Raw genomic sequence first — 22107 nt, 5'->3', positions numbered from 1 at the left:
AAGAAGCTTTGAAGAAATGGAATGGGGCGAGAGACAGGCGTGAGAGTAAACCTGGCATTTTAGCAGATGGGGGTCCCAGGAGGTAGCAGAGTGGCTCAGCAGAGAGGAGGCAGATCTCAGAAGAAATGGCTTTCCATCTTTCAAAGGCCTCAGGAGTCTGCCAGCTTGTCATCTCAAGGCTGAAAGACAGAATCGGCCCACTTCTTTCTGTGGCACAGACTGGGTCTCCAGCAAAGAGGATTTTACATAAATATTGTTAGAGATTTCAGACATGATTTTGTGCTCTCTTCGCCACGCTCATCTGTGTCACTGGCATTGCTTCTGCAGAAGGCAAACTTGCGGCTCCTGGCTTTATTCACACATGGTGCAGGGGCAAGAAAAGGACTAAGAGGAGGCAGACATGTACCACTCACAAATTGTCGCTAAAAATAGCCTCTGGCAGCAGTGGGTGAGCAAAGTAAGTTGAAGACTTGTTGCTTTATTTCCCACCTTGTTAACATCAATGTCCAAGTTAAAGGAGTTATTTATATCAAGTATCCCCACTCTTGTTATGGCTGTTTAAGAGCAATTATTTTCAAGTGATTGGTATTATTCCTTTCTCCCCCACCCCCTATTAAAAAATCTGAATATGGTTATATTGAGGCATCATATTTGGAAGCATTTCGTGTTCATGACACCACACATCTGACCTTGTAAAATCTGGACCTGCCAGTGGAAAGAATCACTTCCCCCCCATAGAAGTCTTTTTTTTTTAAACCTTTTTACCCACACTATAATTTCTTCTCAAACTGACCTGCAGTTTTACGAAAATAAAATAGCCGACTAGTTATTCCTTTATAAAACACTGGGATTAAAAAAAATATCCATTTGTGCAAAGCAAACCCTGACTGCAAAGCTGTTTCCAAGCAGTGATATGGTCAGTTGGTTGGCGGCTCAGCTGTTGAGTTCTGTGGCCTCGTCATTCTCATCTGTATTTTTCATCATCTTTTCATATTTTCTTTTGAAGAAGCCAAGCTGTTAAAAAAAAAAAAAAACAGGTAAAAATGCCATCACCTCTGTTCTGTGGGGACCACAGCTGTCCTGTGCTGCTGACATTCTCTAGCATTTTTGAACAGCTGAGGCTTGGCTGGAGCTACCCAATGACCTGGGAATCAGTCCTGCAGCCAGGAAACTGGTAATTAGTATTGAACTTAGTTGCTTAAAACTAAAATGTACAGGGCCATCTTACTTTCAGTAATACAAAACTTTCAGGGATCCAGATGAAAAGAAAGTTTTTTTTTAAAAAAAAAAAAGATCAAGGAATTAAAAGTGAGTCAAAATTGCAAGTCAAGTTGCAGCTTTTTTTCTCCCCTATGGTACCATAAAATATAAAACTATTCTTTGATAAGGAATTTCAAGACACAGGCTATAAGCTATACTGTATTTGAAAAAAAAAAGGAAGCTTCTCTTACCTTCCATAAAACAGCGACCAGAGCCAAAAGCAAAAGGAGTCCAGCAATTATACTTCCTATTATGACTCCAATTGGTACTTCAGCTTTCTCATGGAGTTTCATTATCGCGATAGGAATCTGTAAATATATATAAACTAGAATTAAGTTCTCTAATTTTAGCACCCCTCCAAAAGTTAAATGGCTTAGTCAAATTCTTCAATTTTATAATTATGGTTTATTAGAGGATCTGGTTGGGAAGCTCAGTTAAGCATAATTTCTAGAGAAAATGCTACTGCAAAGTACAGTAAAAAATACACATTTTCTAGCTTTTTTATTTTAATTGCATCAGTTCTTAGCAAAAATGCCATCTTTAAAATAAATGCCATCTTTAACACCATCAGATGCTTTAATTGCTTGTGAAGTACGAAAATCATTTTCTGGCATAGAATTTCCTGATCAAGCCAAAGTATTTGATATTTCGTCTTCAGGAAGAAAGTTAATCCCTTGTCATTAAACAACAGATTATAACTTTACTTTTATAAAATACTGATTTCACTTGAAACTTCACCAACTATATGCTATGAATTACAAGTAATATCTCAGGGTTTACACTGACCTTTTCAGTGGTAAAACTGACCTTTTGTTTATTTGTCTACTTCTCATTAATCTTTGTGACTTAGTAATAGAATAGCTGCCCATAAAGTTCTAAACGACCTCTCTAAAGGGTTTTCATTATGGGAAGAATCAGAACTATTTCCTCTAAGATTTTGTCCTTTTGTTTCTCTATCCCAGGAATTGAGCCTAGATATATCCATCCATCCATCCATCCATCCATCCATCCATCCATCCATCCATCCATCCATCCAAAGATATGTAGATACTCCTACATGCAAGACAAGTGCTTGATTGCTTAGAGCCTTACCCACGCCCAGCACTTTTTGCTATTCAGGCGCTATTCCGTACTTTGTGTTCAGGATTGACCCCTGGTGGTGCTCTGAGCACTATATGCAATACTAGGGATCAAATCAGATGTCAATTGTAGCAAGGCAATAGTGTACTTGCTATACTTTCTCTTTAGCCCCACTGGACAAACGAATTTATTTTTTTCTTTGTGGATGGTGCTAAGGATCAGAAGAAGTATATATTATATATAATGTATAATTGGGGGGGTCACACTTGGTGGCCCTCTGGGGGTTACTCCTGGCTCTATACTCAGAAATCACCCCTGGCAGGCTCAGGGGACCATATGGGATGCTGGAAATTGAACCAGGGTTCGTCGTGTGTTGACTGCATGCAAGGCAAATGCCCTACTACTGTGCTATCGCTCCGGCCCAGAGAAGAACTATATTTTTAAATGGTACGCTGGAGAATGATAAAGAGATAAAACTCAATTTTTAAAATTGATTTAGCACTGAGTTCTAATAAGCCTTTCATCACAGAATTCACAATTTGACTCTATTCTCATTTGCATCTTTGAGAATTAAAATAAGATTTCCTAAATGTAAGCAGAATGTAACTAGAATGAGTTTTTGCATAAAAGCAGTCAAATCTCTCTTTTTATCTATTCTGGAACTTCCTAATTCAGGGCCCTTTCATCCATAGGGATATATAGAGACTCTTGTATCTAAAACTCTTGTATCCCATTTTTATATTTTATTTGTTTGTTTGTTGTTAGACCACACCCAGCAGTGTTCAGGGTTTACTCCTGGCTCTGTGCTCAGGGACCATCCCTGGCAGGGTTTGGGGACTATATGTGACTTTGGAGATGGAACCCATGTTAGCCACATACAAGGCACTTACCCCACAGTACCATTGTTCTGGCCCCCTCATTTCCTATTTTTAAATGGGTGTGGTATTTACATAAAATTTCAGAATATGCTTTGGAATGTCAATTTGTTATATGAATTTCAAATATTATTAAAAATTATGCACTTTATTTGAATCTTTAAAGATTAGCAGAGTCTCAATTAAGTTATAGTTGACCTCTCAAACCAGTATTGCTCTGAGAATAGCAATACAAGATAAATCTTCAATAGATTCATTTGTATTTTCAGAGAAGATATATAATACTGCTTTCTAATAATGCAGAGACTTTACAGGTTCAGGTATCTGGGGAATGCTCCATTTTAAGGAAAATGGACCATCCAACTCACTAAGTTGGATGAGTTCACGGCTGAGTTCACAGCACTGAATGGAATATTCATGACTCATTTGTCCCCATCTCTGACTTTCCATATTCTAGCCTCTGAAGATAGCCACGGACCTTTGCTGTGAATCCAAATACAGAAAAGAACCACATTCTTAATGGTGTGGAATCCTGTTTTAGGGGAAAAGGGGAGCAGCAGTACTATGACTGCACTGCACTCTAGAGAGCGAGAAAAGTACAGAGTTCACAAATCCTTTGGATTTCTTAGACCAAATTCTTAGACAAAGGGCCAGGGAAAGGCTTGCAGCCAAACTGGATGGAGGTCAGAAGTTTGAACCTGCTTCCCTTTCTTAACAAAAGCCTGGGAAGGAAAACGCCCTGGGAGCCTGTAGATTTGCAAGCTATGGAAATCCCACTAACTCTAAATATGGCATATTCTATGGAACCAGAGTTTCAGGGCAAAGGAAAATCATGTTGTGCCAAATCTAGAAACAAGGAGCCTTTGTTTTTTGTGAAAGAACATTTCTTCACATTTTTTTTAAATCAAGGGTTGCATTTATAGTTTTCTAGACCATAAGCCTTAATGAATGAAGAATCTCACCACTTCACATAGTGTCAGTGTCTAGTTTTAAGGGCTACTACTTAAAAAAGAAGTCCTTTATTAAACTTTTACTTATTAATACACGGCAGCATTTATTGAAAATAAAAGATAATAGGATTCAAAATTAGCATGACTGAGATGTAATGGCTGAAGATCTAGACTGTTGTGAGTGAACAAGGAGAAAGAACTAACATGGGGGCATCTGGGGGCCAAGTGCAGTGCTTTTTGCCTTTCACCCAAAGATCACTTCCAATCCAGCTTTGTAGCATGGCATTGGGACAAGCAGTAAGAAGGCAAATGTAACCAGGAATTGTTGGAGTCATGAAAAATATCACCAACAACTCAGTATAATAAATAACAGATTCTTTCTTAGAGTTGCAGTAAGATATTTCTACAGACATGTAGGTAGAAAAATAATTTTCCTAAATTTCCAGGAAGACAATGCCGACACTCCAGGAAGGCATGTGAGCACTCACCGTGATGGTATTTTCTTCTATCATGTATATCTGAGGGTTGTAGGTGTCGATTTCTGCGGCTGCCATCAGTTGAACTGCCTGGAAGGTTGACTAGAGTAAAGGAATAAAGATGTTTTATTCTAGCAGAAAGTAATGTATGAAACTTGCAGGTCTGAAACATTTCTTTGTGGAAAGTGATAAAAGCAAATGGCAACTCTGAAGACTCAGGAATCATTGTGTGCCTCAAGTGGAATATGATGACCAGTCATGGAAAGTACCTGAGAAACATTTACCACCTGGGGACCAGCCTTATCAGAGTTTTAAAGCCCAAAGCTTTAGTAGGTGAAGTTCTAACATCTCCCTAGTGATGCTAACTGAAAGCAGCGATTTGCAATAAAGTTTTTAATTGAGAAAGATTGCACTTTATTACTTAAAACATAATGAAGTTGATAACATGAGGGAAACTTATGAATGATCTTTTCTTAAAAAAAATGTTCTTAGTTGGCTAAGTTACATAATGGAATAAAAAATCAGATTAAAATGGGAAAAATTGGGGCCGGCGAGATGGCATTAGAGGTAAGGTGTCTGTAACCTTGCAAGTGCCTAGCCAGGGAAGGACCACAGTTCAATCCCCTGGCGTCCCATATGGTCCCCCAAGCCAGGGGCAATTACTGAGCGCTTAGCCAGGAGTAACCCCTGAGCATCAAACGGGTGTGGCTCGAAAAACCAAAAAAAAAAATTTAAAAAAGGGGAAAATTTTGGTGGTACATGTGTGAAATAATACTATATTTTAAATACATTTGGAAAGTACATTTGAACTAGACCATGATTATCAGCATATGCCCTAAAACTCTGGTAATATATGACATGAATAGTAGTTCCAGATTTTATTTTATTTTTTTTTTTTTGGTTTTTAGGCCACACCCGGCATTGCTCAAGGGTTACTCCTGGCTGTCTGCTCAGAAATAACTCCTGGCGGGCACAGGGGACCATATGGGACACCGGGATTCGAACCAACCACCTTTGGTCCTGGATCGGCTGCTTGCAAGGCAAACACCGCTGTGCTATCTCTCCGGGCCCAGTTCCAGATTTTTTAATGTATTTAAAAATAGAGGAATGAACTTGAAGCAAAGCATATAAAAAAGATATGCTTAAAATTTTTTTTTAGTATTTATTTATTTAGTTAGTTAGTTTTTGGGCCACACCCAGCAGTGCTCAGGGGTTACTCCTGGCTATCTGCTCAGAAATAGCTCCTGGCAGGCAACATTGTGCTATCTCTCTGGCCCCACTAGTTTTTAGATTACACGCAGTGGTCAGGGATTACACCTTGCTCATGCTCAGAAATCACTATTAGTGAGGCTTGGGAGACAATATGGGGTTCTGGGATTGAATTCCTGTTGACTGCATGCAAAGCAAGTGCCCTGCATACATTTTTATGCTGAAATTTTAGTAGCATCCTAACATGGATGAAATAACCTTACAGAATCCCTGGATATAATTACAGCAAAATAATCTACTTTCAATGAATACATCATGTGTATATTATTTCCTCTTGATTGCAATTATTAAGCTTATAACTTTATTTAAAATAAGACAATGTCCATTGCTTCCTTCACATGTGCTGGCTGTTCTGACTTTAATTTTCCCGGTAACCAGGGCATATGAATTCATTTACTAAACTATGTTTGGGAGTCAAGGAGAGAGCATGCCTAGCCAAAGTGTGAGCAGCTTGTTTCCTTTCCACCAGCTCAATCCTTGGTTTGTCTTATTAATTTTCATAAGTTGGAAAGGTTGTTTTTGAAGTTCACCATGGTCACTTGTGACCGTATATATTTGGGGGAACATTTATAGTATTGAAAAGGGCTTAACTTTTTTTAAGGCATAGCTCAGTTAATGGTGGTTTCAGAGTCCTTGTAGACAGAGAATAAAATCATTTTTCTTTAAAAAAAAAATGAGCTATTTGTCCAACCAAGTGAGAGCTTTCCCCAGGGAGAGATATTCTAAGTGGGTGGCATGCAGAAGTGGAGAAACCATTTACACAGTGGGAAGAGGAAAGTAACCTCTCCTACCTGCATTCACTGAGACTCTCACAATTTTGACCAACAGTGCCATCAATTTGGAGGCTCAAACTGAGCAGTGGCCCAGGTGAACACATGTGCTCGGGATCAACTAGGCCTCTTGCACGCAAAGCATCATCAGCATTGATGCTTACTCCTCAGCAATCACTTTGTGATGAAATTGCCTGAAATGTTGATTTGCTCTACATCAGAAAAAGGGCAAAATGGGCTCTAGTAAAGGAAATGAGATCCACATTTCAGATTGGATCTCCTCAGCGGTCTGAGGACATCCACTTTGCTGTTGAAATAGCTGAAAACAAGGTTGGGATAAACGTTTGACGGTGAATGAAGGAAGATGTGTGGCAGCTGATAGACAAAGCCTCTCTCGGGCCTTTTACTGAGGTCAACAACCATTATCACCATGATGAAAAAGCATAAACAATTCACTTTGGAATTTGGCTCTTAGAAATAAAATTGTTGCTTCTGAAAACCTTTGGGAAGGTATTTCAAAGGCCTGACAGTAAAAATGACGTAGCTTCAAACACACTCAAGAAAAACCAAATGCTTTTTACAGGGCCAGAGTGACTGCATTTTGATTTTTGCAGCAGTCAATTTTCCTTCCCAGCTGGCAAAGGTCTCTATAAAAATATTTGTTCCTTAAATCCATGAAGCTAAGAACCAAAGAGTGAAACTGAGCAATTTACGGCTGCAGCTGGAATGGTGGGACAGCCATGGTCTCATCTTAAAAGTTGAGTTATCCTGTAGGCTTAAAAAATATGCAACCAGAAAGTAATATAAGAAAGAGAAGATGATAATAGAGTCCAGCTCTTCACTTCTCACCTCCTGCCACTCCAATTCTTGCTTTCTCAATGTCTTCCACTATGTCTGCCAGTAAGCCTTTTTTTCCATTACATATGTTTGGAGAGGTAGGAGTACAGGCATTGAATCCATGGCTTCACAGAGCAAAGCACTCACTGTGCTACTGAGCCATAATCCAGCCCTGTTAGGACTTTTTTTCTTTCCAAGAACATTCCCTGTATTTTGATTCCAGGGTCAAGCTGAGAGGAGGGAGCTTAGGTTTTTAATCTTACATAAAATTTGATAATGATACAAGTTGGGTAAGGTGCTTGCCAACCCAGGCTCAATCTTCAGAACCCCATATGGTCCCAGCTAGCCAGGAGTAATTTCTGAGTGAATGGCTAGGAATAAGCCCTGAGAACCACCAGGTGTGCCTCCCTAAAAAACAACAAAACCCCAAACAAGAAACTTTACAGCATGGAATATTGTTTGTTGATTATGGGTGGAGGTTGCAAAGCAGCGAATAAGGAGACAATAAGTTGGTAATCATCACAAGGACTGATTTATTCACCAAGAAAATCCTTAGTGGAGATTTCAAAACTAATTTCTATTTTGCTCCCTTAAAATCACATATTTGTAGTCAGTTTAAAAATGCCAGTTTATTCTTATATTTTAATATAATATTGATTGAAGTTTTAAGAGATTGAAATCTGCTGAAAACAGATTCCACAACTATAGAAGCATATCAGCCAAAAAAATAAAAAAGCCACACCAACGTGGGCCCTTTGTGAAAATATCTCTGACATAGAAATCACTCACAAGATGACATGAGTATTGTACCTTCATCACAGAAAGTTCATACAGCATCTGGTATAAGAACATTGATCCTTATGTTAAATTCATCTACTGGAGTGGTTTGAACTCACATTTAAAGGTAAGAGATCAAGGAATAAGACAGCTCTGTGTGTGTACATGCGTGCATGCATGCACGTGCATGTGCCAGAGTATTTTTATTTGGGCATTGTGGAGAAGAGTGGGAAGATGGAAAGACCTAGAGCATGGAAAAAGAGATAAAGTAGAGGGTGACAGAGAGAAACTGGACACAATTTCTAGAGTTTGTAAAAGAGTCACTTGGTATGAGTCCAAAAAGAAAACTCTTTAACAGTTTAACCAAGTAATACAACTTGTTTTAACAATATTTGGAAATAGAATCAAAGTAAAATTTCTCTGTATCATTTGTGCACTGCAAATACTATTACTAATGCTAATATTGTAGTTGTAATAAGGTACTAATATTGCCCAAGATCAAGAATTTTGTAGCAATGAAGCTTTATGTTCTTTCTATTGAAAAGTGTTGCACCATGTATAGGAATTCCCATATTTCTCTAAGGGATGAAACAGAAGGCCCACTAAAATGTCATTTTTTAGCATAGATGGCTAATTCATATACCCCCAAAGGGATTTTCACCAAAAGATCCACTGCAAAAGTATTACACTATTGCGTGGAGAGTTGAGGGAAATTCATAGAGATATTTTTGGGATTTGTGTTATGGTACTTACATTATATTACCTTCATATTATTTGGCCTAAAAATTAATTCTCCCTTCTGTTGGTATTTACAGGCAAAAGATAGCTTTGATTATGAAGCCTTTACCTGGATAACTTTTAGTACCAAAGTAAATACAACATTTTTTTTTCTCTCTTCTCATTGCCCTTGCAGAGTATCTGTTGGTATTCTAGGGTTTGGCCAGAATGCAGATTTGTGGGCTATTGTCTCTTCCAGAAATTGAGAATTGCTTCCTTGTGAATTTAGCTCTTTCACTTCAACCTCTAAAATAATAGAACCTCTTCCAGTGTAGATAAAACTTCCTAGATATTTTTTTACTTCTCAGTAATCCTTTATTTTATACCTGAGGCTAGCTTGCTATGAACTGATTTAAGAAGTCACTGTTCTCCATGTACATTTATATGTTCTCTCATTTTTCTTCATATTTTGACACTGTACATCCATTTTCTTCAAGAGGACTCAAAAGAAGCTTTTTAATTCAAACTAGACCCCAAGAGCTAGTCTACAACAAATAAGCCTACTTAATAAAGCTGATACTTACTGCTGCAAAGGTCCCATTCCAAATTCTAGTAGACACATTCAGGAAGTACTCTTCCTTTACATGAAGATCTTTTAGCCAGCAGGTAAAGTTACTACAGGAAGCAGTTTTGCAGTTCTGTCAGGATGGGGAAGAGGGAAGGTTAACAGGAATTAAAAACAAAAAAGTGGGATCAGAGCAATAGTACAGCAAGTAGGGCATTTATCTTGCACACAGTTGATGTGGGTTCAATTCCTGTATTCTGTATGGTCCCTAGAGCCTGCAAGGAGTAAGTTCTAAATGCAGAGCCAGGAGTAACCCTTGGGCACGACCAAGTATGACTCAGAAGGCAAATAAAAGAAGTAGCAGTAAAATCTTACTAATATAAGCACAACCCAGCAGTGGGGAGGACCTAGGGGAACAGGGCTCTCATATATTATGAGTGGCTATCACCATTCTTCAGGGATTCTGGCACTAGGATTCAAAGCACCCATCTTATCATGACCCATTGTAATGGATGATCTCAGGAGTTAGCCATATAAAAAGGTATCCAACAGATATCGTTATTACATATCACTTTTGAGATTAAAATGAACTTACTTATTTTTATTAATAAAGTACTAATTATATAGAATCTAAAATGACATACACACCATAGTCATTCATTCTAGTAATAAATAAGCATTCTTTAGATTATGAAAAAAGTTAATATGAAAGAATCAGTGGTTGTCAAGGCATGTTGATATGGGCAAATGACAAGGTGCGGTACAGTTTTAGGACAATAAAATTATGGTATTTATGCTTCACTTATGGATGCAAGCCAGTATAAATTTGTCAAAAGACATAAAATATACACTATCATGAACCCTAACATAAATGTGAATTCTAATTGTATTTTTATGTAGGTCAAATAACAAAACCAACAACCAAACAAAAAGTTTTAGAGTATGACAACAAATATAATGGTGGTGACCAGAGAAAGGAAGTCTTGAGTGTGGTGAGTGAAGCAAATACAGAAAGTTTGTGGGTGAGGACAGTGTGGATGGAAACTAGACCTTTGGTGGTGGGTAAAGGTATCCTGTGCAACTTTGCTGTGGCATTATACTGAAACTTACCTAGTGACACCAATGCAAAAGAAATACTTTGGTTGTTAAGCAAAAAATAAAAATAAAATAACAAACATATTTTACATTTATTTTAAGACTATATGTCTCAAAAAGTTGATAAGAATATTTAAGATAGAACCTGACAAATAATACAGCAGGTTGGGCATTTGCTTTGCATATGTCTGATGTGAGTTCAATTTTCCAGATTCTAGATAGTGACAGGAGTGATTCTTTAGTGCAGAGGCAGAAGACAATAAAAACAAAAGAATAGTTAAGATAAGTGTAATGAAAAAAATGAAACAAATTTAAAAGAGAGAGAAGGTTTAGAGACAAGAGATGGTAGATGAAAGAAATAGCCTCAGTTTCCAGATAAAATAATCAGTCACCCAGAGAAAAGTGTCAGCAGGTTAACTTGTCCTCACCAATTCATTTATGTGCCAGAAATCTTCACTCTTGAAATCTACAGAAGATGATGTTTGTCCAATTTTCAGTGGATTTATATCTGCACTACAAGTGATATCACCGTTCTACAAAGAAAAACATCACATCAGTCTTAGGGGCACAATGTTTTCCTTTTAATATTGTGAGGCTGGAAAAGGCTATCTTTAAATCTAACTCAGCCTTTCATTCAAAAATTTGTTTTTTCAGAATGATACCATACTTCTAATTAGTTAGCAGGCCTTTTACTGTACTAATCTGACCACATTTGTTATGACCAGTATAACTAAACTTCAAAGTATTCACATCCTAACATCTTATTGGGGGTGATGTTGGTTCTTCCAGCCCATAGTGATGAGACTAATTTACAGTAACAATAGGCAGTCAGTAATTCTATCAAGATTCTTTGCTGTGGAACATTGTTGGTTTTGATATCTTGTAGTCACCTATACTGACCACTCTATAGAATAATATGCCCTAGAATCAATGAACTTATAGCCTAAGACTGAGCCCATTGCTAAAACTCAGAGAAATGCTTCTTAGCACAGGCTCCTGCTAAAACCACCAGGGTGTTTTCATGATCAATACCCTTTCAGGAGATACATGTGTACTGGAGGTTCTGCTTGGATATCCCTGGGTAGGTCTACACATTTGCCAAAATTAAATCAGGTAAGCAAAATGATCTGAACATGCTCATTTATAGTATAATACCACTGGACAGGAAAAAGTTCAACCTAACAACTTAATAATTACTGATTACAACTATGTTGACTAACTGTATTTCAGAAATCAACTTTTTTTTTGTCTATGAACATCCCTGGAATAATTGGTCCAAGTGGAGTTTCAGGAATAATTTCTGCTATCTTTAAATCTAACTCAACCTTTCATTCAAAAATTTTTTTTCTCAGAATGATACCTTACTTCTGATTAGTTAACAGGCCTCTAGGAAGCATAGAGGATACCATTTCAATTACAATCTATAAGTGACCAGGCATGATTACTTGACACTCACTGTACATTTTTTTATGGAAAGTTCAAATTTTTACAGACAATTAAACAGTCTTTACCATATCTGTGTGAACATCAGTTAGGTACATCAGTGGGTTATTTCCCTTAGTGTTTTCAGGGATGTGGATGGTCACAGATGCCATGCTTACTGGAACATTTCCTGTTGTTACCTGTGCAGCATGAAAGAAAACATTCTGTTTACTACTGCATCAAATACATGTTGCAATGCCCTCTACACTGATGAAGATCACATTTAAGCATTAAGACTAAGATCATATGAAAATGAGTCATTACTTTATGATCACATTTCAACACTGTGCCTCACATCTCCATGAAAAATAGTGACACTGGTCATTTTAAAAGTTAATTAGCAATATCCAAGAAGGCTGGAATACCTAGTTATGTGGAAGTTTGCTACTAGATCATAATGTCCCACTCTGTGCCTGGCTAGTATTGTAGTTTGGGATGGTACTTAACCTTTCTATGCTTTGGTTTTTCATTTTGTAAATGACTATTACCCATGAACTTAGTAGGTTGTGCAAGTATAACAGAATCTGTTCTCTTGGGTGAGAAGTTTTCTGATAGGCAAGTACTTATGTCCCACTCTTTGTTAAATATATTTGACATCTAATGGAGTAATGATCTTACCAACCTCACAACTGAGGTTGTGGATCAACATGGTTATGGGCAAACAATTAAGTATTAGTTTATTGTCACTACTAATTGACTACTTGATTCACTAAATAAGTAGATGACAATTGACAGACATAAGTTTTATCAGTGCCAGGATCTCAATCACAAATCAAGATTTTTTAGTTATTATTTTTATCATCAAATTGCAGGGTTGCCATTATGTCATAGACTAGTAGGAAATATGCAAAAATTGTGTTGTCTTTAACTGGTTTGGAAATTGTTTTATTTTAGTTTTGGGCTACACCTGGTAGTGTTCAGGGGTTACTACTGAACCTATATTCAGGGGCCACTCATGGCAGCAGGTTCAGAGAACCTTATGAAACGCTAGGAATTGAATCCAGGTCAGCTCTATGCAGGGCAAGCTTCCTAACCTCTGTATATTGCTTTAGTCTAGAAATTTTTTACTCTTCTAAGTCTTATAATGTTATTATACACTTGTACTTCTTTCACAAATTTACCTTTCTATAACTTATAACAATTTTAGTATAATAATTTCTTACTAAAATTAGATAGAAACCAATTTGAAAACATTTCCAGATACTTAGAATGATAAAATGCATACTTGTGTGTAAATGCTAAGATCTCAAATAGAGATCCAAATAAGATCAAATAAGATCCAAATAGAGGTATTTTAATAAATAGCCTTATTAATATTACAGAGGGCTTTTATCCATAGTAATATTTTCTCAATGCTCTAGTGATTTTTTTTCAAATTATACCAGCAATATTTTATTTGAGGGCTTTTTTTATGGGCCTAAACTTTGCTATGATCAGAGCTTACTCCTGGCTCAGTGATCAAGGATCCCACCTGGTGGACTTAGGTGACCAGAGATTAAACTAGAGTAGGCAGAATGCAAGGCAAACACCCTACCTGCTGTACTATATTGCTTCAGCACCTACCAATAACTATGAACAAATTTCATTTATAAATAGACATCTTAATGGTATTCAGAATATTGTACCTGAACTTCTAGCATCAGAATCACCTAGGAACTTTCTAAGAATGCACATTTCCATAACCACCCCAAATCCACTGAGTCAGAAACTTCAGGGAGTTTAGTGGTGAGCAATTTATTAAGTCTTCAGGTCATTCTAATTCAACCAATGAGATGTTTCAACTTACTTTTCCTCTCTCTTCATTTTTACATAGCTAAAACATAGTTAAGCCTCCTTCATCTCTCCCACCACCCATTCCTTCTGATTTCCTATACTTATGACAAGTTTACAAACCTTAATGGAAAAGTTGAACTGGGGACCAATATCTTCAAAACTGTCCACCACAGAAGGAACATTCTCATTTGAGACTTCATAATAATTTATGTTGATGAATCTGTTGAATGATGTTTGCAAAGTCAAATATTTTAGCTTTGCTGTTTATTTTATTTAAACAAATGCTTAATTTACACTACAATGAGTACAGCCTGCATTTAGATACATAACATCAAATGAGAACAAATGTTTTTTTTGTTGTTGTTTTTGTTTTTGGGCCACACCCAGCAGTGCTCAGGGGTTACTCCTGGCTATCTGCTCAGAAATAGTTCCTGGCAGGCATGGGGGTCCATATGGGATGCTGGGATTCGAACCAAATACCTTAGGTCCTGGATCGGCTGTTCACAAGGCAAACACCGCTGTGCTATCTCTCTGGCCCCGAGAACAAATGGTTTTTATGTTTATGATCTAATGCATGTTTCTAGGGCTCAAAAATTTTTCTTTGAGAATAAAAATCCTAAAAATTCTTTCACAATTTTCCTTTGCTGAAATTATGTGTTATATACTTCACAGTTGTAGTTTCAAAAGTAGGTAAAGGCCCAACAGGATATTACAGACATAAGGTACTTTACTTGCATGTGGCCTGACTCTGTTTTGATCCCCAGCATTACGCAAAAGCCCCTGAACATCACAACGAGTGATCTCTAAGCTCAGAGACAGAAGTAAACCCTGAGCACAGGGGGTGTGATCTCAAAGCAAAAATACATGAAAAATACAAATGTATTATTTTATAACTGATGAGCCTTTTCCCAATACTGCTGTTTACTGACTACTGTGCTAATTTAATGGAACATTTAATTATTGTCAGTGAAATGAGTGGGTTTAAAAATCAAAGAATTTTCTACTAGGTATAGCTCAAATTCATTGAAGGTATACTGACATTAGTTCTTGCAATATTCATTATTGGATGACTGTAAAAATCAAGCATACATTTTCTTTAGTATTTATTTTGCTTTCCTTCTTAAGTTCTAAAGGAACTTTAATGCTTTTGATGAATTGGGCTTAGTCAATATCTTTCTTTTACTAGTATAGAGACCATCTTAAGCTCACTGACCAAGAGGTTTTTCTAGACTGGACACTTCATTACTTATATTGGACCACTTTCCTTAGGAGTGTCAGAGCTTTCACAGAAAGTGATGAACCTCAAAGGACTACTCTGAATGGCATGGAACTTGCTAGCCTCCACTTTTTTCATTTTCAGGGCTCAGAGGCTGAGTCAAACCAGGAAGGCTTGATGGACGTTCATGTGTGAAAGTGAGTAACACAAGAATCAGAAAAAACAGGCTTTATTTTGAAAAGCCCGCGTGCGCGTGTGCGCGTGCACTCTAGACATTTATTTAGACCCAGGGAGATGAAATGACTAATTCAAGGTCACACTGTTGAGGACGGAATCCAGACCCTCCGAATTTCCTTATTGAGTTACTTTGTCTTATGTACATGTGAATGAATTCTGCACCACCATTTCACAGATGAAGTCACTGAAATATGGAGCAACTCACAAAATAGTTACTGCCCTGCCGGTGGAGCCTCACACATGACTCTACTCTCAATCAAGTATCGTACATTGGCTAAGGCATTTGACCAGGTTGGGAAGGTCACACCTGGTGGTGGCGCTCAGGGGTTACTCCTGGCTCTGTGTTCAGAATCGCTCCTGGCAGGCTCAGGGGATCATATGGGATGACAGAATTCCAACTACCATTCATCCTGGATTGGCTGGATACAAGGCAAATGGCCTACCGCTGTGCTAAGTCTTCGGCCCCTAAAGACTTAGATTCTTAGTACCCTTTTCCTTAAACTTTCCTTGATTGATCTCTATCTTTTGACAGCTTCAGTTATCTTTTACACATGGCTGGTGCCCAAATCTCTCTTCAGAACAGAATAGCCAACTGCTCATATGGGCAGCTCGATAGGGATATTTTACAGACTTGGCAAAATGTAGCTGAGGGATGGGATATAGGGAGGAAACTTTCCCTTACTTCAGTGCCTTGTCAAGTTACAAATGGCTCCACCACCCAAGGAGCAGTTAAATCCAAAGTCTAGTAGTCATTCTAAATCCTCCCTCACTTCTCAAATTTGATAGTTAGCCTATTTCTGGGACTTATCATCTGGATTCTTGAATCTAATGACTTTCTTCCTTCATTACCACTGCCTGCCTCTTAGTTTCCTAATATATAAAGTGAACCATTTGTGAGGGCTAAATGAATTAATACATGTAAAATGCTTAGAAAAATGAGACTACCTAATAAAAATATGTGACTATTCAAAGACATTTCCTGATATGGGGTGCTGGGAGTTGTTTACAGACTCTAGATGGCCAAATCACAGACCAAAGTGGTGTCCCCTCCCCCCCACTATTTCTAAAACATAAAAGGGGCATGTTTATCTCCTGATTTTCTTGTTTGTTTGTTTGCTTTTTCCCCTTTGAGATCTGTTCAATAAGCAATGCTGGTAGAAGAGTATCTCTGTATAGAATGCATGTTAGAACCAAGTTACAGGGAATGTTGGACTTGATCCCTCAGCCCCCAGATGCACCAACAATACCTTGTGGCATTATTTCTCTTTTGCATAGGCCCATTAATATGGGAAAATAATACATATGCAAACAAGTTCTTATCTAATAGAGATGGAACACAAACTTTGTAATGCAATTAGGCCTTATACCCTGAACATTGGCATAATGATTTGGCTTAGGCCTCAGAAGAATGGGCATTGTCCAGACATCCCTGACCAATTGATACCATCTATGGAAAAAAAAAAAACATAATTGTCTTTAATATTACCAGGATGCAAACCTCTACCAGGGAGAACCCTAACAATGCTCTAGCATTGACTTACTCCAAAGAGTGCTCTCAACACCCAGATGACTTAGCAACAACCTGCTTGCAGGGGAGGTCTCTCCGCATCTACTGGTGAGGTGAAACTATAGGATGCTCCACATCAGCCTGACTTCAATGAAGGAAATGCACAGAATCCAGAATCTTTAAATAAAGGAACCTGACACTAACAACAGCTAAAGTGAGAAAAAGTTTCACCGGGATCATCGACTCAGGGATTGGACAGACTGGTATGCCTGGAGCCCAGATTTCATCTAATGCCAATAAACTTCTGGGGTGAAGCCTTCTTATAATCAGGCCAAAGATTTTTTTGCATTTTCCACACATTTTGCTGGGCCTATGCAAACAACCGTGATTGCCACTATCACACCTTTACTACTATATTTTTTTAAACACTTATCCTTTAAGAAAGAAAAAAAAAACAGCTTACTGAACTTAAAAAAAAATGACTGTAGTAGAATGCCTGTCTCAAATACAAACATAGGATGGGAAGAAGGGAGGGAGGTATTGGGGGGGGGGGAATGTTGCACTGGTGAAGGGGAGTGTTCTGTTTGTGACTGTAACCCAACTATAATCATGTTTGTAATCATGGTGCTTAAAAGAAAAAATTTTAAACTGCAAAAAACAAAAACAAAAACAAACAAACAAACAAAAAACAGGATTTATTTCTTACATGACGTTGGCTCAAGTTCCTAACATAAGACTAGATATTTCTAAGATAGTTTTTGACTTACTGACAAAATATTGCCTTTATTTTATTATGTTTTAAAAACTTCCCAAATTATCAAAAAATATAATACAGAATGCTTAAATAAATGTTGTATTTGTTAAGGTTAGATATATTAGAGGAAATAGTGCTTATCTCAGCATATATTGCACTGATTACATGAAATATAAAATATATTAAAACTAGGAACAAAACAAATAGATCCCTATGCCTTGACATGAAGCATTTTTCTAAGAGTATTTAAAAATAATTAGCATTCCTTTTGAGTAAATAAATTGCGTGTTGTGTCTACACATCCCAGTAAATTAAGAAATTCTATAGCTATAAGAAATTATAAAAGCAACTGAGTTTCTCATTTACATCAAAATTGAGAGATAGGAGGAAAATACCTTCACTTTATATTATTTCTATCTCTGTAATGTTTGGACTTTCCATCTAACTCCATTTCAATATTATATTTATATTATCTTTTAAATTAATTATTTTTAAATATTATTTTTAATAATTTTTATATTTTAAATAAAATTATTATTTTAAATTTAATTATATTATATTTAAAAATGATTTTATTTGAGAAGTTACCTATATGGTTAGATTAGGAGATACACTAAAGCTAATTGTTTATAACTGAAAGATTAAATTTTAACTATTTAATATATTGTAATGAATAGAATACAACTTGCTTTTAAAAATACACAGCTAGGGTAATAATACAAGTAAAATCCCCTCCAATTTTATATTTATTTTATGTTAAAACATCTCAAAATTTTTCTATGGTGCTAGAATGCAATCATAAGAACTTTGATAAGAAAAAGTGTAGAGGAAGAGAAAGAATAAATTAGGTAGAAAGAGAAGAATTCAGATAATGTGGTAAAATCAATTTTATGGCACCATTAGCCTTGAACTATTTATTTTAGTAACCAAGGAACTCTTGAAATCTGAAGTTACTGATTAATTTTTCAGGGATGCATGAACTGTATTTTGTTTCTGCTCTTTGTAGTTTAAAGCTCACTTGCAAGAGAAGAATTCTTTTCATTTCTACTTATCTTAAGTTCTAGTCTTATTTTATTGATGTTTTCTCTTAGTGACCTATGGGCTAACTTACATCTCCCATGTTTTTTGGGTGGTGCAGTGGGAGTTAGTGACCTGCTATCATATCACTATATATTGTTTGGAGTGTGAATTCTTGGGAACACATTTCTGTATGTTTTCTGCAGGTCACTAGATTGTAACAGAAAGTTATAGTTGTCTACTTGAATAGAGAACTCTGGTTTTCAAAGTTCCCAACAGCTCTTCACCCTCAGCCAGGTCCCAGGTTGTGTTATATACTTGACTCCACTTCATTTCATTCTGGTGGTGATATTCACCTGCTAGCACATGTCCACTCTCAAGAGCTCTATACCTCAGGATGATTTAAGAGAACTAGTGCAAACCAGTATTCTTTGGCCACTGATCTCAGTTTTATTTGTTTTGTGTAGGCAGGGAAAGAAAATAATACACGAGCTTCATTGGGAAAATTCCTTCTTCCAGGTTAATAAAACCCCAGTCTGTTAAGCTAGAAGTTTCTTGCTCATTTTCTACCCATATATGGAAACTACCATTTCTGATCAACCTTCTATGTGCAAGCATTGAGCTTGGTGCTTTGAATATCTGAGAATAGGACTATAACTGAGATATGGTATAGGAAGTAGGCAGACAGCAGAAAGTGGTAGAACTCCTGAGTTCTTCTTTGACATTTGGGAAAGACTGCTGCTGAATATATTTCCTTGTAGCATTAGGCACAATACTAATAAATGTTATTAAACATGGGTCTTAAGAATTCCGTGGGGACGTCTTTTAGATTCCACAAGAGGAAAGCAATTTAATTCAGTTAAATTCTCATAATCCAGTTAAAAGTGGACAAATCAAACCAAACCAAACCGAAAAGAAAACCACCTTGCCACACCAGCCCTTCTTCTTTTTCTCTTTTTTTCTTTTTTCTTTTTTTTTTTCTTTGTTCTCATGACTATTGTTTTTGTTGCAGTGGTGCTTTTGTGTAGTTGCTAGTTTTGGTCTTTTGTGTGATTTTTGTTTCTTTTTTTTGTTTTGTTTTGTTTGTAGGTTTTTGTTTTCTTTATATATTTTTGTTTTATTTTTTTTGGTTATATTTTCCTTCTTTTTCCCCCTTTCTTCTTTTTAAATTGATATTCATAACTAGAACTCCCCCCAGTTTTTTTGTTTGTTGTTTTTTCTTTTTTTTCTCTTTCTTCTTTTTTCCAAACAGAGCCACATAACTTGAATCATTTTGTTCTGCCTCATAAATTGAGAAGGGAAAATGGATGGTACCAGAACCAAACAGTCATATGAACATTGAGTGGAAATAAAAAAGGATCAGACTTAAACAGCAAACCCAAAGTCAATGACAATAGAATCAATAGCTATTCTTCAACAAGCTATACACAGAGGGGACCAGTTACCCTAGCAGTCCGGGGGGTAAAGGAGGGGAATGCTGGAAACCAGGGTGGAGGGAGGACAACACTGGTAGTGTGATACCTTTGATTCAGTGCCACTATGTACCCCAAATATTACTGTGAAGGACTTGTAATTCACGTTGGTCACAATAAAAATTATTTATAAAAAAAAGGTGGAGCTATACTTGGGCCTGGGTGATAGTACAATAGATAGGGTGCTTGCTTTGCAAGAAGGTGCCCTGAGTTTGATCTATCCCTTGCATCCCATATGACACCCTCAAGTCTGTCCAGAGTGATTACTGACTACAAGAGTAATCTTTGAGCACTGTTGGGTGTGGCCGAAAGACAAAAAATAAAGGGTAGAGTGTTGTCAGACAGTGGAATACCATGCATCTATATAGAAAGGAAACCTTAGTTTATTACAATTTGAATTGAACTGTATGATATAGGAGGACAGATACCAGATGATCTTAAACATCCATGAAGTCTACTTGATTTGATACTTAACACTGAATATGGTCCCCTGGGCCATTAGTAATCCTTGAGCAACAGAGGGTATACCCGCCCCCCCAAACTGAAAACCAACTCCAAAATTTAAATTATCAAGCATGGGTTCAAAATAGAGGGGAAAAGAAGAGATGGACTAGAAATGATGCAGGGATAGTAATGGAGGATCTAGGGCACTTCGGTAGTTGAGGGATGTAACAACTTTGTACACTAATACTAAACATGCTCACACAATTGTGACTAATTTACTAATATATATATATATGTATATATTTTAAAAAAGAAATGGGATATACTGAGGAGTAATTTAGTCATGAACCAAATGTGCTAAACTTAAGGGCAAATGTCTGTGGGTACTCACGGCTAGACTTACCCTCTGATGTGAATTTCAGCATCATACAAAAGAGGAACTCTGAAGTCAGCCCTGTTATCTGAATTATTTTCTTCATGGCTTTCACTATTGCAAGGAACATTAGGAAGTTACTTACAGAGAAATATTATGACAGCAGTCAGCATTAACTCATGGCTTTGTTGTGCCTTTTTTACCTTAGGGCTTGGAAATTGACAGATGCCTCATTCTGAAGATTTTGAAGATTGAAGTCAAAGTTAATAATAAAAGTCACCTGTACAGAAAATTGAAATTCATTGAAATTATGATGCTCTATACTCAGTGTTCAATAAGAATAAAAGACACTTTTTTCATAGAGTTTGAATTTTATAGATCTCAATCTTCCAAATTTCTAGATCTTTCTATATCATATGACCCCTATGACTGAACATATCTCATTCTTAGAATTAGTAGTTAATATTCAACTAACATTTCTAAGTCATTGCTTCACAGACATGTCTGCTCCTCTGAATTAAAAAGCTTTGGGTTGATGTGAAACTTGCTTATCTGAGGTTAACAAGTATTATTTGTGACTCCCATGTACTGTTAAACCTATTCAGAACCAAGGTACTTTTCCTACTGTGGTTGCTCTTTAGAATGAACCACTTAAGGGGAAAATCTTACTTACATTAATAACTTAATGCAAACATTTTGAGATTTTGAAATGTCCTCTAAGTAGGCAACTAGTTACTTTGTTAGACCTATCAAAGTAAGATACCTGTCAAATAAAATGAAAAAGATGATAGGCTAGTGAATTTATTATACTAGTGTCCAGGAAAGGTCTGAAGATAAAGTTCAAAGTGGTACCTACCTGTTGTTTTGGATGCAAAGCAGGGTAGCCAACGTCACAGGTAACAGACTTCTGGGAGGAAGCAACTTGGCATCGTATTTCAGTTCCATCGATCTGAAAGAGACCATGGGAACAACAATAAATTGAGTTAGTGTGTGTGTGTGTGTGTGTGTGTGTGTGTTTGTGTGTGTGTGACCAAATATGCTGAAGGACGCTGATACTAAGACCAGTACATTCATATTAAAAATAATTTTGGGACCAGAAAAATAGTACAGAGGGCAAGATGCTTGCCTTGCATGCAGCCAACCGGAATTCATTACCAAGAA

At 36.9% G+C, this 22107-nt stretch overlaps 1 protein-coding gene across 1 annotated transcript in view; it reads right to left on the bottom strand.

Annotated features, from left to right (window-relative positions):
* Nucleotides 1–933: 933 nt before the first annotated feature.
* The window catches only part of ITGA2 (integrin subunit alpha 2), a 98804-nt gene continuing 77630 nt past the window's right edge, over nt 934–22107 (bottom strand). The window contains exons 22-31 of the mRNA XM_049769056.1: nt 21803–21895; nt 21150–21226; nt 20977–21060; nt 14047–14146; nt 12183–12293; nt 11100–11204; nt 9596–9709; nt 4654–4743; nt 1452–1568; nt 934–1014 (exon numbers count right to left, since the gene is read on the bottom strand). Of these exons, the coding sequence (XP_049625013.1) occupies nt 934–1014; nt 1452–1568; nt 4654–4743; nt 9596–9709; nt 11100–11204; nt 12183–12293; nt 14047–14146; nt 20977–21060; nt 21150–21226; nt 21803–21895 (972 nt within the window). The remainder of the gene's footprint in view (nt 1015–1451; nt 1569–4653; nt 4744–9595; nt 9710–11099; nt 11205–12182; nt 12294–14046; nt 14147–20976; nt 21061–21149; nt 21227–21802; nt 21896–22107) is intronic.

The sequence above is a fragment of the Suncus etruscus genome, chromosome 2 (genome assembly GCF_024139225.1).
Source record: "Suncus etruscus isolate mSunEtr1 chromosome 2, mSunEtr1.pri.cur, whole genome shotgun sequence".
Classification (NCBI taxonomy): domain Eukaryota; kingdom Metazoa; phylum Chordata; class Mammalia; order Eulipotyphla; family Soricidae; genus Suncus; species Suncus etruscus.
The sequence above is the reverse complement of the archived record's forward strand: the minus strand, read 5'-3'. Positions and strand labels throughout refer to the sequence as shown.